The sequence below is a fragment of the Dromaius novaehollandiae genome, chromosome 1 (genome assembly GCF_036370855.1).
Source record: "Dromaius novaehollandiae isolate bDroNov1 chromosome 1, bDroNov1.hap1, whole genome shotgun sequence".
NCBI classification, from domain to species: domain Eukaryota; kingdom Metazoa; phylum Chordata; class Aves; order Casuariiformes; family Dromaiidae; genus Dromaius; species Dromaius novaehollandiae.
Window position 1 is genome coordinate 12,349,165 of NC_088098.1, and position 15,993 is coordinate 12,365,157.

The 15,993-nt window shown below is 40.7% G+C and overlaps 1 protein-coding gene across 1 annotated transcript in view; it reads left to right on the forward strand.

Annotated features, from left to right (window-relative positions):
- Positions 1-15,993, forward strand: part of LOC112980484 (uncharacterized) — a 45,498-nt gene that overhangs the window by 228 nt on the left and 29,277 nt on the right. The window contains exons 2-6 of the mRNA XM_064505714.1: positions 140-274; positions 520-641; positions 9,547-9,664; positions 11,208-11,330; positions 12,312-12,551. Coding sequence (XP_064361784.1) covers positions 165-274; positions 520-641; positions 9,547-9,664; positions 11,208-11,330; positions 12,312-12,551 — 713 coding nt within the window. The 5' untranslated portion in view covers positions 140-164. The remainder of the gene's footprint in view (positions 1-139; positions 275-519; positions 642-9,546; positions 9,665-11,207; positions 11,331-12,311; positions 12,552-15,993) is intronic.

Genomic DNA, 15,993 nt, shown 5'->3' on the forward strand with positions numbered 1-15,993 from the left:
GCGTGCCCCCGGGTGCCGGCACGTCGTGCTCGGGCACCTGCGCGTGCGGCGGGCGCCCCGTCGCCGGGGTTGCTCTGTTGCGTGGCGCACGCGAAATAGCTGAAATGCTTCTGTTTCAAGCACTGCGCGTTTTTTTCAGATGCTGAAGCGATCGCTAACTCTACATGATCGGTGACGGCGTAGAAACCGAGCAATGCCGAGTGAAAGATCCGGTGGATTTGTTTCATTCTGGGCAGGTTGTAAAAATATGTGCCCCTATGGTCCGTTATTCAAAGTAAGTAACTCATGTCAGCTGTACGTTTTCAGTGTATTTTCTAAGAGGAAATTTTTATTGATTCTAAAAACACAGGTGATTACTTTTCCCCCCTGTGATTATTTAAGAGGAAGATAAATGTGGAACGTGTTTATCTTACGATTATACTTAGACATTTCCGTGGTATTATATGTCAAAATAGCATCTTGGAACAGCTAATTAGAAGATATCTTTAATATTTGTCTTTAATATTTATGTGCCTGCAGGTTGGCTTTCAGAACCTTGGTTAGGAAATACAATTGCGATTTGTGTTATACGCCAATGATAGTGGCAGCTGATTTTGTGAGATCTGCAAAAGCTAGAGACAGCGAATTCACAACAAACAAAGGTATTTTTTTAACAAGTGGTTGCATTTTCAGAATGTTTTATGCAATGCTTAACCTAACTGGCCAAGTAAATGAAGTCTGTGCCACAACTTGACATCTATAACAATTTAGGGACATTGCATCTGATTGATTGCAAAACCATAGAAGTATTATAGGTAAGAGTGAGTATATCCCAGTGATAGTGTGTCATGTGAAATACTGCAAAATCTTGACTACACATGAAAATCAGGGCCTCCAAACTGATTTAGGTGACAGTAGGATTCCTCTCCTAGTAATTGCTGTTTCTTGTGTATATCAGAGACGAACACTTAACTCATTGCCTGGTCTCTAACAAAAATAAGTGATTTATAAAAGAAGGAAAATGGACGGACCAGATATTTGCTACAGTGGAATTAGGGATTGATAAGGGGTACAGGGATTCAGACTAGCTAGAGTGGGAATGGAAGGGGCTTTCAATGTACTGCTTTAGGTACAGCTAGAATGAGGTAAGGAACAAGCAGAGACCTGGAAGCAGAAGCATGGTCTGGAGTTGGAAGGGGAGACGCAATGACTCAGGCATGCTACAGAGACGTAACCAGAAAAAATACAACAAGGAGGAGTGTAAGGAATTGTGCTGTCCCAGCTGTAAAGGGTAAGAGGAAACTGGTACAAGATATATGGAAAGAAGTAACAGTAAAGGCAAAGGTCAGTTGGCATGAGGTGGCTGCAATAGAAGAGTGTAAAATGGAGCAAAAAGAGTATAGAGTAAAACAAGAGGCATGGAGAGAGCCTCTGCTACTGTGGAGATTGGCCTTATCAGATCTACAAAGTGTCATTTCTTCATCTGTTTAGGCTGCTGAATTGGTGGTTTAATTCACGTAATAGCAGTGGAAGTAAGCTTTGTGATTTTAGTACTGACCATATGCTATGGGGCATTATTCAACTAGACCAGACCAGTTACAGAGAAAAGTCATATTGGGTTGCACAGGGAGGCTCTCTTATTAGTAGAAGAATTCAACTTGAAATAAGCATGAATATTCTTTGTGTGTAAACAATAAATAAGAACATAATTGATAATATATATGGCTCAAAGGTCCACAGAGCCAGTATTCTCCCTCTTTTGAATTTATTTATACTTCTGATCTGCACAACAACCCATGGGAATTAAGTTGAGACTGCAGCTAACAGCTACAGGAGGTCTTAGCTTCTGGGAAGCTCTTGCTAGGTGCAGCTAGGTACAGCTGCTGCTAACAAGCTGTGTTGGCTGCCCTTGATCAGACTTTTGGGGCATTTGTTCCAGCTGACTCTTGATTAGGGTGGGTCAAGCACTCTGTTAGTGCTAGGGAGAGGCTATCTAAGAGCCGGGCCCAGAGCACAGCTGACAGAGGCAATGAACAGATGCAGCAGTGCCTGCAGAAGGGCACGAGGAAGGGGCCCTGCTCTCCAGTCATAGTATTGTACACTTCCTCAGTGTGGTTATGACACGCTGCAGAGTGCATTCTCCGGCAGCCATTGGAGCTGCTGCATTTGCCATGTCGGAGGCTTCCATGCAGACAGATCATCTGACAGCGGATGCAGGTCTCAGGCTTCAGCAAGTGCCTGCGGTCCCTCTGTGAGGCTGGGACTGACACTCAGTCTTTTCTGCAGAAGATGTGCTGTTGTTGACGAGTTGTGTCACCAGGCAAAGGAGTTACGGGAGGAAGAAAGCAGGCTGCATAGCATCTGAGAAGATGAGTGAGAGATAGGATGTTCTCAGAGACCCTGCAGCTTTGAGAGTCTCTAACCCCCCCCCCCCCCCATAGTGGAGATGCAGCCGAGCTCTGTGCCGTGTGGAACAGTAAGTTCTAACCCTGTAGAAGATGATGGCTGGAAATTGGTCATTTCTCATATGAAGAGAAAGGCTCTTACTCCTGAAACCTTGCAGTTGATGAACAGGTTCAGTGCCCTCCAAACTGAGGAGGAGCTGGGCACAGCTTCAAGTGAAGCAACTGAGCTGATGGACCCTGTGCCACATAGGAACACCCAGAAGAAGCAGAGTGATTGTTGTGGGTGACTCCCTGCTGCAGGGAACAGAGGCACCCATCTGCTGACCTGACCTCCTGTCTAGAGAGGTTTGTTGCCTGCTGGGGACACGAATCCGAGATGTCATGGAAAGACTGCCGAAGCTTGTCCACCTGTCCGATTATTACCCCCGCTGCTCTTCCACATTGGCACCAATGATACTGCGAAGGGCAACTTGGAAAGTATCAAATGGGATTTTCAGAGCAGGATTTCTGGGGATAGGGGTCTGGGGGCCTAGGTTGTTTTCTCCTGAATCCTGACAGTGAGGGGAAAGGATGGGAAGAGGAGTAGACGGATACTCCAGGTAAGCAACTGGCTGCACCGCTGGTGTCAGCAACAGGGTTTTGGTTTCTACAACCATGGGACCCTGTTTAAAGATCAACAACTGATGGGGAGAGATGGGATCAACCTCACTAAACAGGCACACATGTTTTTGCCAACAGGCTGGCCAACCTGGGAAGAAGGGCTTTAAACTAGGAAAGATGGGGGAAGGGGAGAATTATGCTGACCATGCAGTCAGCAAAACGGGGCTCAAGTGGGATTACCTCCAGCAACTGCATCTAGCTAAGGAAGTACTTACAAGACAAGACTATGGGGAATCCCCTTGCACCCCTTCTGGGAAATCAGAATGCTGGAATACCTCTCTGAAGTGCCTGTGCACAAATGTATGCAGCATGGGGAATAAACAGGAAGAATTAGAGCTCTATGTGCGGCCACAGGGCTATGATCTTGTTGGAATTACAGAGACATGGTGGGATAGCTCGCGTGACTAGAATGTGGCCATGGATGGCTACAGGTGCTTTAGGAAGGACAGGCCAGGAAGGCAAGGTAGCAGAGTTGCCCTTTCTGTGAGAAAATGGAACCGGAATGTATAGAGCTCTGCCTAGGGGTGGATGATGAGCGGGTTGAGAGCTTATGGGTAAGGATTAAAGGGCAGATGAACATCGGTGACACTGTTGTGGGTGTTTGCTACAGGCCACCGGATCAGGAAGAGGAAGTTGATGAGGCCTTCTACAGGCAGCTGGAAGTAGCCTCATGATCACAGGCCCTGGTTCTCATGGGGGACTTGAACCACTCTGATATCTGCTGGAGGAACAACACAGGAAGGGACAAGCAGTCCAGGAGGTTCCTGGAGAGCACTGATGATAACTTCCTGACACAGGTGATAGAGGGGCCAGTGAGGAGAGGTGCATTGCTGTACTAACAAATGAGAAAGGGCTGGTTGGAGTTGTGAAGGTTAGGGGCAGCCTTGGCTGCAGTGACCATGAGATGCTGGCGTTCAGGATCCTGCGAGGAGGAAGCAGGGCAAAAAGTGTAATCACAACACTGGGCTTCAAAAGAGCAAACTTTGACTTCTTGCAAGAATCGCATGGGATAGGGCCCTAAAAGGAAGAGGGATCCAAGAGAGCTGGTTAATATTCAAGGATCACTTCCTCCAAACTCAAGAGCGGGGTGTCCCAATGAGCAGGAAGTCAAGCAAAGGGGGCAGGAGACTTCTGTGAATAAACAAGGAGCTCGTGGCAAAACTCAGACAGAAGGAGGTGCACAGAAGAAGCAGGGACAGGCCATTTGGGAGCATTATAGAAACATCTGAGTATGCAGGGATGTGACTAGGAAGGCCAAAGCCCATTTGGAGTTGAATCTGGCAAGGGATGTCAAGGACAGCAAGAAGGGGCTTCTTTAAATACATCAGTAACAAAAGGAAGACTAGGGAAAACGTGGGCCCGCTACTGAATGGGGCAGGAGCCCTGGTGACAAATGATACAGAGAAGGCAGAGATGCTGAATGTCTTCTTTGCTTTTCTTTACTGCTAAGACCAGCCCTCAGGAATCCCAGACCCTAGAGACCATGGAGAAAGGAACACTTTCCCTTGGTTAAGAAAGATCGGGTGAGAGATCATTTAGGCAAACTGGACATGCAAAAGTCCCTGGGCCCTGATGGGATGCACCCATGAATGAGAGTGGCCTAGCAATACGTCCACCAGCTCCCTCAGCCATCATCTCTGAAAGGACATGGAGAACAGGAGAGGTGCCTGAGGAGCAGAAGGAGGACCCAGGGAACTACAAGCCAGTCAGCCTCACCTTGATCCCTGGAAAAGTGATGGAACAGCTCATCTTGGATGTCATCTCTAAGCATGTGGAGAAAGAAGGTGATCAGGAGTAATCAGCATGGATTCCAAGGGGAAATCATGCTTAACTGATCTGATAGCCTTCTATGATGGAATGACTAGCTGGGTAGATGAGGGGAGAGCAGGAAATGTTGTCTACCTTGACTTCAGTAAGGCTTTTGACACTGTCTCCCATAACATCCTCATAGACAAGCTCAGGAAGTGCTGGATAGATGAGCAGACAGTGAGGTGGATTGAGAACTGGCTGAAAGGCAGAGCTCAGAGGGTTGTGCTCAGTGGCGCAAAGTCTAGTTGGAGGCCTGTAGCTAGTGGTGTCCCCCACGGGTCAGTACTGGGTCCAGTCTTGTTCAACTTATGCATCGATGACCTGGATGAAGGGACAGAGTGCCCCCTCAGCAAGTTTGCTGATGATACAAAACTGGAAGGAGTGGCTGATACACCAGAGGGCTGTGCTGCCATTCAGAGGGACATCAACATGTTAGATGGACAGAGAGGAACCTCATGGAGTTCAACAAAGGCAAGTGCGGAGTCCTGCACCTAGGGAGGAATAACCCCATGCACCAGTACAGGGTGGGTGGGGGCTGATCTGCTGGAAAGCAGCTCTGTGGAGAAGGACCTGGGAGAACTGGTGGACAACAAGTTGGCCATGAGCCAGCAATGTGCCATTGTGGCCAAGAAGGGCAATGGTATCCTGGGCTGCAGTGGGCAGGTGGAGGAAGGTGATCCTCCCCCTCTGCTCAGCCCTGGTGAGGCCACATCTGGAGTACTGTGGCCAATTCTGGGCTCCGCAGTATGAGAGACATTGAGCTACCGGAGTGAGTCCAGAGGAGGACTGCCAAGATGATTAAGGAACATCTGTCATATGAGGAAAGGCTGAGAGAGCTGGGCCTGTTCAGCCGGGAGAAGAGAAGACTGGGGCAGGGGAGGAGGGGGTGGATCTTATCAACACGTATGAGTATCTGAAGGGAGGGTGTCAAGAGGATGGGGCCTACTGTTTTCAGTGGTGCCCGGTGGTAGGACGAGAGGCAATGGGCACAAACTGAAACACAGGCAGTTCCCTCTGAACATGAGGAAAAACTTCTTTAGTGTGAGGGCGACTGAGCACTGGCACAGGTTGCCCAGAGAGGTTGTGGAGTCTCCTTCCCTGGAGATACTCAAAACCCGCCTGGATGCAGTCTTGTGCAGCGTGCTCTAGGTGACCTTGCTTGAGCAGGGGGTTTGAACTAGATGATCGCCAGAGGTCCTTTCCAGCCTCAACCATTCTGTGAAATTCCACAGTTTAATTGTGCAAAATATTGACGGGGGAGAAGGGGAGAAGAAATACTCCTTTACGTTTTAATTTTGTTGCCTGATAACAAGGGATACATAAATTGTTCTGGTGTTATGAACAATCTCTTTTTCCTGTTCACCTTTTTCATGCTGGCTGTGATATTTATAGGCCTCTAAAATACTCTGCCCTGGACAGTTTTGCTAAGATTACAGTATTTACATTATTAGCATTTATTCTTTCACAACCAGTTGTGGAGCCACTTGTTAAAATCTTTTTGTGGTTTTATGTTTAACTTTCTGGCTGCTTGTTTGGGGATATTGTCTTCTAATTAGTGGAGTAGAGTTAGAGCCTACAACTGCAACATCTGTTTGTATTTTATTTGGGACGGTCATTTGTGTTGCACATTTCTAAGATGGGCGTAGAGGTTCACTGTGGCTGCTGCTAAAAATTTTATTATGTCTAGACTCGGCATTTTTTTTATTTAATTCTCATCCAAAAAATTAGGTGCATGGGGTTATTCCAAAATTTTAACCATAATGTGAATCTCTTCAGCTGAACACTGTCTAAATGGACACTGTTTTGAAAATATACAAGTAATCATTTTGCTTGCTGGGGTTTTTTAGGTAACTTTTTAGAAGTGTCTCAACTTGACTAATAGGGTACTGCTGCCCTCTGAGACTTAAACTACCTATTTTCCACTAAAATAGGTAAATTTCTCAGAAAATCTTCAGAAGCACTTGGTGTCTTTTCATCACCACAAGTGCACTTGCCTTGTGCATTGTTGGATCATCTCTTTCCACTTATTACGCTCAGACAGCTTACTCTATTCCCCCTCCCTCTTAACTGCAGCAATTGTTTATATGGAAAGTGAGTGGTAAGACAGGTGTTTTTAGATGCCTTTAATATAATGCAGCAGCTGTAGCAGAGGAGAGCATGTTCCACATGACCATCAGGCTCTCTGCAAGGGCTTAGTCAATCACAAATAGTTCAGTAGACCCCAGCTGAGGCATGCTGAGGCTTTGGTTTCCCACTTGAAACAAAGCTGCTAAAGCTGCCTCGGCCTGTGTATTCTGTCTCCAACTCTGCCCGTTGCATTGCAGATGAAAAACAGCCATGTTGGCACAGAAAGGGGGGAGAAAAGGGGCTGCAATACAGAAGGGGAAATGTCCGTGGGTTGTTTAGCTTCTTTCCAAAGGGTTAGTTCTGTTAGCAAGTTTCCCACCTGGCAAAAGAGACAGCTGCGTCAGCACAGCAAAGGGACAGCATGCTGGCAAGAAGGGGCGGGCTAGGAGGGGGAGCATGAAGGCTCAACATTCATGCTCTGCTGAAAAACAAAATACGGTAAAACGCATTAAATTCTGCTTCGTTTGCTTAAAAGGAAAATTGCTTGAAAGAATTGAGACTAGATCCAGTAAAGAACTGAAATACCTGTTAAATAGGTATTTGGTCCCCAGTACTTGTTTTCATATATTGTCTCTGTGGAAGGTACGCATCTGACCAATTTCAGTCAGAAAAGGTGGTATGTTGAGCTAGCAGATGCCTAGGACACAGTTTTACATCTGAATTCCCATCTCTCTTGGTAGGCAGATTTATGTAGTGACTGCTGGCCAGGTGCCTCTATTCATTTGTTATCTGGAGCTCAGTGCTGTCCTTCCTTTGCAAGTGTTGTCCTGCCTTCCAATGAGCAAAGTCTCTCTTTGAGAGAACATTGGAAGTGAAGGTGATTGTAGTGTCCATTTTAGGTAACAATTGGTTAGAGTTCACAGATACAAGCAAGCTTCCTTCTTCCTAGGTCTTCCTCAGCCAAGAGGATCAAAATTACCTACCCACCCAAAGAGCACTTCAGTAGCCCCAAAATAATCTGTGGGAGAAGACACTTTCTACCCTTCCTGCAAGAAGTGGGTTATTTAGCAATGAAGAACACAAGACTACTTTGATCAGCTGGAGGGGGGACTAGCATAAAGAAAGAAGCACAACTTCTTTTAGCCTGTTCATAAGAGACCTCATCTAGTCAGTATTGGATTTATTGATTTTGCACTCAACAGTCACCTGCCTTAGACCCGGAACTTACCACAGTCCAGGGAGCAGATACTGGAAGTCACCTCAGTAGCACCCTTTGTGTTCTGATTCTTCCAGCTCTTATACTGAATTTACTGTTTTTTTCTGGAATATCAGTATGAACTGGTGTGCCTCGTATCTATGTCCTACTTCAGGAATCTGAGTTCTCTTTTCTTAGGTCTGGTTCTTGATCGGTTTTATAACTTATTCCCAGCAGAAATCAGTTTTCCTTTTGTTATTCCTGTTACAAGAGTTGTTGTTTTGTGGAATGAAGATGACTAAAGCAGATAGAGAAGTCTTTGGAAATCTTTGTTAATGAGCATATATTATATACAAGTAAAGCAAAACATAACAAGCTCTAAGTGGTTTGATATTCCTGAATGGAGCAGGTCACTGTTGAAGTGCAGTTCTTATTGGTGAAAAATTCAGGACCTTGATAGATGGTTCTTCCCCCTCTCTTGAGGGGCTGAGGACAGCTACCATCCATTACAGTGTGTGTGCTATGCTACCTACGTGTTAATCCTCATTAGCAATTCCACACGCATAGCCAGTGCATTATAGGCATTATAGAAAACATTTTCAGCAAGACAACAATCCTACTTTCAAGACGTGCTGCCCTGGTTTCATATGAAAGCTTTTCATATCATCAGCAGCTTAATTTCAATAAGCTAATTAATATGATAATAAATAACACCTAAAAATCCTATATTCACCAGAAAGATTCCCCATAGCTACAACTATATCCAAAAACAAGACTTCAAGAGGTTATGTAGCACAGTGGTGAATGATGAGGAAGTCTATGCTAAGGCATTGGCATAGCCTAAGGAGGCTTTGGCAGTGTTAGTCAAGTTATGATAGTATTTTTAGCTGGAGCATCACACCCCCAGGGAATAGCTGAAAAGGTTACTGTTACAAAGAGAGTAATAGAGCTTATCTGGTTCTGCTTACCTAATTCAGAGACAGCAACTGTTGAATCAATTGAAAATTACATAGCAATTTAAGTTAAACTTTGAGATTTTATTTTAATAAAGGAGAAATACTGGGGAAAATAAGAACCAAATAAGAGAACTGATAGATTATTTATGTTGGAGATAGAGGCAACAGTGGTGGTTTTACTTGTTTTTAATGTTTAGGACTTTTGGGTCTAAGAACATCCAAGAATAATACAAAATACAATAATTATTTTCTGATTTTTTTTTTTTGCATAGAGTAAACTAATAATACTGCTTTTAAACAGGTTACTGATTTAGACAACTATTGATAGTAGTTTTGTAAACAAATACATATTTTAAAACATTTTAGGAAAGAAAGATAAATTTTGATGTTTATCCAGGAGTAATAAAACAGTCACAATTTAGAATTTCGTCTTTTTTTTTTTTTTCAATCTGTAAATGTCCTTTCTTTGGAGTAGGTGATCATCCACTGATTGTTCAGTTTGCTGCTAAAGAAGCACAGGTTTTATGCGATGCTGCCCGTATCATCTGTCCTTTTGCAGATGGGATAGATCTAAACTGTGGCTGTCCTCAGAGGTAAAGTTTTGAAAAAAAGCTGTGTAAATATGATGAAATAATTTGAAAATAAAGGATGCTGGTCTTCATAGTCATTTTTGTTTAAGCTTAAAAATAAAGGTTGAGATGGTAATAACATTTTAAAGTGTCAGTCAGAAATGTCTTTGTGGTAAGACACTGTTCTCTGTGTTCTGAGATGCCTGTCATCATGGTGAGACTGAGGAAACCAGATGTATTTGCCAACGTGCCTTTTTTCATTTCTGAGATATTGGGTGTTGGGTCAGGAATGAAGTGCCCATACCTTCTCAACAGCTGTTAAATATGCATTACCAGTGCCATGATGGGCTATTTGACTTTCCAGAAAAAGAGCTTCATTGCAAGGCATTTGGAAAGTATGTTGAGAAAAGATGTAGCAATTCCCCAAATGATGAGGGAAGCCCCTGATGTCTCAGACCCTGGCAAGTGAAGGATAGTCTCTAAAATGTAATTATACAGATTATATTATTCAGGAAGTGCTGAAAATAATTTCTTCAATTTTTTACTAGGTTTATAAATACAGTGAATCAGTGATCTACTCACTTAATAAATTGATAAAGATTTTGTCTTGACAGTGAGACAGGGAGTACTGATGCACAAATGAAGATTCTCACTAACTGGCTCAGCTGAGAACCATTTATTATACGCTTGTCAAGCAGTGTTTTTCAAAGTGAAACCATCAAATAATAAATGTAGGAAAGCAAAAGATATAATATTATGGTGCAAATACTTAATTTGTCTATTCTAATTAGGTTGTCTTGACTTAAAATTATAGTATTTGAGAAAACACTTTTCTGGAGAGATCTGAGATTTCCAAAAGGAAGTGCATTTTTTCTAAGCTACTATAGTTAAATATGCCAAACTAGAAGTTCTTTTCAGGAAATGCATGCTTTTGTTTCTTGTGCATGCTGGTTTGAAAATAATCCAACTGTGTATACTTCATCTGCCTATATAAGAAAAATTATTTAAAAATTTATAAACTGTTGCTTCCACTTAACAGCAGAGGTTATTTCCTGTCAAGCAAAGTAAGTGTGTCTCAGTTGAGGGTACAGAGAGTATTATTGAAATTGGATTCTTAGTTGTATTCCAAAATATTCCTTTTCAACACAAAGTCACTTTCTGTTCAGAAGAAATCCATGACGCATATGCAAGCGGGGGGGACATCAGACTATTCCATTTATGTATGACCTAAATCAGTGTTAATCAAATGGTAGTATATTTCCTTGTGAGTCCATTCTGTAGACAGAAGATTGAACTGGAAGAGATTAGTAACTTGTCCAAAGTTCTAATTTTAAAACAGAGACTGAACCGGTATGTAAAAGTTGATACCATCCTGCAAACACATCATTGAACTACAACCAGTACTATCTCTGCTTCCTTAACCACATATTCTCAAGGTAGTAAGGAGAGAAACCAAAGTGATGTTTTTGGCTGAAATTAATCTCTTTTGGGGTGTGTAGGTTTGGGGGGGGGGGTTGTTTGTTTTTTTTTTTGAATGTAGATTACAAATGTTCTTTTTCTTTTAAAGATGGGCAATGGCAGAAGGTTATGGTGCTTCCTTAATAAATAAACCAGAGCTAGTTCGAGATATGGTGAGACATGTAAGGAATCAGATCGACAACCCTAGATTTTCAGTATCTATTAAAATAAGGTAGGTCTAAGTTACTGCTGTTTATGGTATGTGGAAGAATCCCTTAAATTTTTTTTTAAAGGAAAAGAAACATGTTAGTGTTGCTATATTAATAATAATAAAACAATAATATAAAAATATAATATCTGTTACATGTTATTGTCATTTCCTTGAATGCGAAGATTTTTGAGATTTGTTTGATGCCAGCTGGTCAAAGAACATCTGGGGCAAGTAATCCCAATCTCAGACAGTGGAATCAGCATGGCCTTTAACTTAGCCAGGTATTACACTGTATGCCAGAATTGGCTTACAGTCCAAAAGATATGAATGTATGAGTTCAAAGATGTAGGGTTCTGTAAAAGAAAAGCAATGATAAGAGGGTTGCATAGTCTGTACAATCATGACAACTTACTTTGTGAGCTGTTAGAGCCCAGAGCCACAGCTGCTGTTGCCTGTTAAGGGAGGCGTAATAAAACTGGGAACTGGCCTCCCACAGCTGCTGAGAAGGAAACAGTTTGCTTCCTTTCATCACCTCCTGAACTTTTGGAAAGCCTCATGCAGCCTTGCTTTTTAAGTGTCATGCAGCACTCCATCCACTATTGGGATGACTCCTGTGAGGCTTTTGCATATTGGTCAGTTAAGCTTCAACTCAGTTTACAATCCCTCAGAAAAGGAGAATTGTTACAGTTTTTTTTCCACAAAACTATGCAAAATGATACAACATTTATTTTAGAATCTTTTGGGCACTTTTGCTCAATCTCTGTAAAACTCACCAGGTTTATTTCAGAGATGTAATGTAACTGGACAATACTAAATTAAATAGTGATTTTAATAGAACAAAATCGTATGGTTTGTATTAAAATGTCTCTTTACCTTCCATCAACAGTGTTTCTTTAGTTATACGGTTATTTATATCGTCTTTGTTAACTTTGCCTCAGCTGATGGCTTTTTATACAATTCAGATAAGTTACTAGATAATGTTTCCATTCCTTGGAATTTTAGGATCCATGAGGACATAAAAAGAACAGTTGACCTGTGTCGAAAAGCTGAAGCAAGTGGAGTTTCATGGATTACAGTACATGGGAGAAATGTAGAAGAAAGACATCAGCCTGTACATTATGATGCAATTAAAATTATTAAACAAAGTATGTCTATACCTGTTGTGGCTAATGGAGACATTAAAACTTTAAAAGATGCTGAAAATGTTCATCACTTGACAGGAGCAGATGGTAAGATTAAGCACTGTCTTTTACATAAACCTGGAAATCAAACTTCTAAGTATTTTGCCTCAAAGTAGGGCATGATTTGAGTGATTTTTTTTTTCCACTCTGAGAAGAGAAATGAATAGAGGATGTTTTAGATGCCTTACAAATTCATAAACAAAATCTCTCATAATCATTATAGCACTGTTACTCAAAACCACAAATAAAGATTTCAAGGGCAGATTACAAAAGCCTTTGCTTAATTGTGCCATCTCATCACTCAGTAATGGAGTTCAGAGGGACCTTCAAACATGCATTCCCTCTTTTTACAAAGCTCTTCATCTTTTATAGAACTGTAAATTTCCTCTTGGAAAACTCTGTTCCCTGCACATGGGAATAGTTTTCATGCAGTAAGAAGGCAGAGAAAAAGGAAATATGGTTGAGCCAGATGCTTAACAACAGTTAAAATGGGTAGCTTCAAGGACGTAGTGAGACACTGCACACTCCTATCTGTATGCATCTAACTTGTCTTACACTTCAATTGTAAAATTTTGGCAAAAAGGAATTTTAGGATCCATGCAGTTATTTGGTGCCTGTCACAATGGATTCCTGTAGATGTCTAGGATTTCAGGACAGTATGAAAATTCAATGTATGTTTTGAAGGAGTGGTGTGGATATACCGAGTTTGGGTCTTACAGCTAGAGAATAACAGGACAGAGAACAGTAGCCAGTATTATTAGTATTTAGGAGCAATAATAGAAACTGATAGTACCAAACTGCCACAGTGGCTTTCATCTCAAAGCCAAAGCAGGAAGAAATATCTGTTGCCTAAAACAAGAAATATTGTTTAGTACAATACAAAAGAAAATGTGATAGAAAAGGAAGAAAATATGTAACAGAAAAGGATGTTCTCATAACCCAACTGACCTGAAATAAGAAAAGTATAAAGCATCTTTATGTTTTAAGATATCTATCAAAAACATAAATATAAAATGTAGGAAGTACAATCCCAAAACTTTGGATTTTTTTTGTCATGTACAATATGGAAAGAAATCTGTCATGTTCAATCATCCTGTCTTGTAAGATTGTTTACAGTGCAGGCAAAAGTGAATCATTTTGTCACAGAAAAATAACAATTGAACTTGGCTGGATTTACCTGAAAATTTAGGATTTGAGTTGCCAGTATGCTGGTTTATCTGGAAAGCAAAGATTTGCTGCAGACCAAGAGCCCTGCAATTCCTGTAACTGAGACATTGAGTTCTTGTTGAAAGCATGATTCTAGGTCAGTTAATCAGTTGAGTTACACTAAAAATCATTTTGTGTGTAGCAAGTGAAAACAAAATAGAACTGAATTGCTGTTTAAAAAGAAGGGAAGAAAGGCTTCTGTTCTGTGTCCTGTGTATTGTTTCAAAATTTCTGGAATGATACATCATGAAGTGGAACTTTTTGACAGATGACATAGGTGCTCTGGGGCTTGGAATGTTAAATGGATTTCTCTGATATAGCTGTATACCTGTTCTGTCGTTGTCCTGTTAGTAGTCCACAAACGTTGTATGTTTGCCATAATAGGTGCTATGCAAAAACAACAGGAAAAAATGTTAAATTTAAACTTTATTGTAACTTTTTGTTTTGATTTCTCATTTGAAGGTATAATGGTGGCTAGAGGACTCTTAGCAAATCCAGCTATGTTTGCCGGATACGAAGAGACACCTTTGAAGTGCATCCAGGACTGGGTTGACATTGCTCTTGAGCATGGAACTCCTTTTACATGTTTTCACCATCACTTAATGTATATGATGGAACGAATAACTTCAAAACAAGAAAAGAAAGTTTTTAATGTTTTATCAAGTACCTCAGCAGTTTTAGATTATCTGAATGGTCATTATGGTGTGTGATAACTTAAACTATGTACGTAAGTATTTTATGAAAACTCGTATTTTGAAATTGCTGATACCTTGTTACAGTTTTACTTGGGCTCCTATTTATTAGTCAAATTCATATATTGTGTAAATATTTTCAATACAGTATATTATTATGATTAGGCTGATACTTTATATTTTTAGTATTTTTATATCAGCATTTTCCACTCAAGAGGTTGTTCAGATTCCATAAATGTGGAATTCTATTTACAGTGCATTACTCTACAGAGGACTGACTGTTTACAAGACTCCAGGAATTTATTTTTGCACAAGACAATTGCTTACAACAGTATGTTTGCAAATTTGGGACCTTTCTTGCTTTAACTTCCTAAAATCAGAAGGACTACTCATAAATAACACCAACAATTTCAGACCAAAAGAATGAGGGGAGCAATTATAGAAATATTTGCTTTATCTAGCATAATTTGTACTTTTAATTTCAGTATTTTTTTTCTACATTTAAAGGCAGTGAGACCTTGAAGCCCAGCGTAGCATCCTCTCTTAAATTAATGTTCCTTTTGCAATTTAAAACTTTACATACAACTCAGCAACGTTCCAGATTTCACACAGTGAAAGAAGCCTGGAATAGATAAAAGACGACAGAAAGAATAAGAGAGTAAGATTGAAGAAATGGTTTAAATTCTGTTTCCTACTCATAATTCATTGTCCAGTGGAAGGTACCTATTTTATTGGTAAGTGGTACCATAAATACTTTAAATAATCTCAAATCAAGTACATGTTTTACACTTGGGCTTAAAACAAAGTTGGAGGGACTATACTGGATCATCTTTTAAAAGTTTAGTTGTATACTGTATTTTAATTAGAAACCTAGCTGAATCTAGAGTACAAGACTTCAGTGTTCAGACTAACTAAATACAGTTTTACCTACTGCATAATAATTATATAAAAGATTAAATCCCTCTCACCTACCAAAACAGAACTTTATAGGTCAAAGAAAAGCTGACAGATTTTCTCAGTGGGGTTCTTGCAATCCTTTCTGCCTGCTGGCATGTTGCTTATCAAAGCGTGACAACCACTTGGCTTTGAATCTTTGTATAGGAGAGAATAGTGAAAATTAGAACAAGATAATAAAATTGCACACCAGCTGCATTTGTTCTGCAAGGGGAATTTCACACATCTTCTATGCAGTGCAATTATTTGTAATCAATTCGTCTGTTTCCTTTATATGTTTACACAGAAATTCATACCAGAACTTGCTTAGTTGTAATTAGGAACTCTGACTCTGATACTGCTATGAATATACAAATGAATAGTTCTAAATTTTCTAAATAAATTGCTTGCTTTTATGTACAGTCGTAATTGTTCTTTTATTAAATGCTCTATATACAGTCTGAGCTTTTTTTGCTGTTGATGCCACCACCCAAATCTTTTTATCATTTAAATATCCAAATTATCATAATTTTTGTAATGCAATGACATAAAACATTCTTGCTCATTTTTAGTAGAGTACGTGCTGCCATTTAGGCATCATACAAACAAAAGGTTAAAAGGGGTGACCTGAGTCATCAAGTCTCGTCATTATTTATGACAGTGAAGTCATGT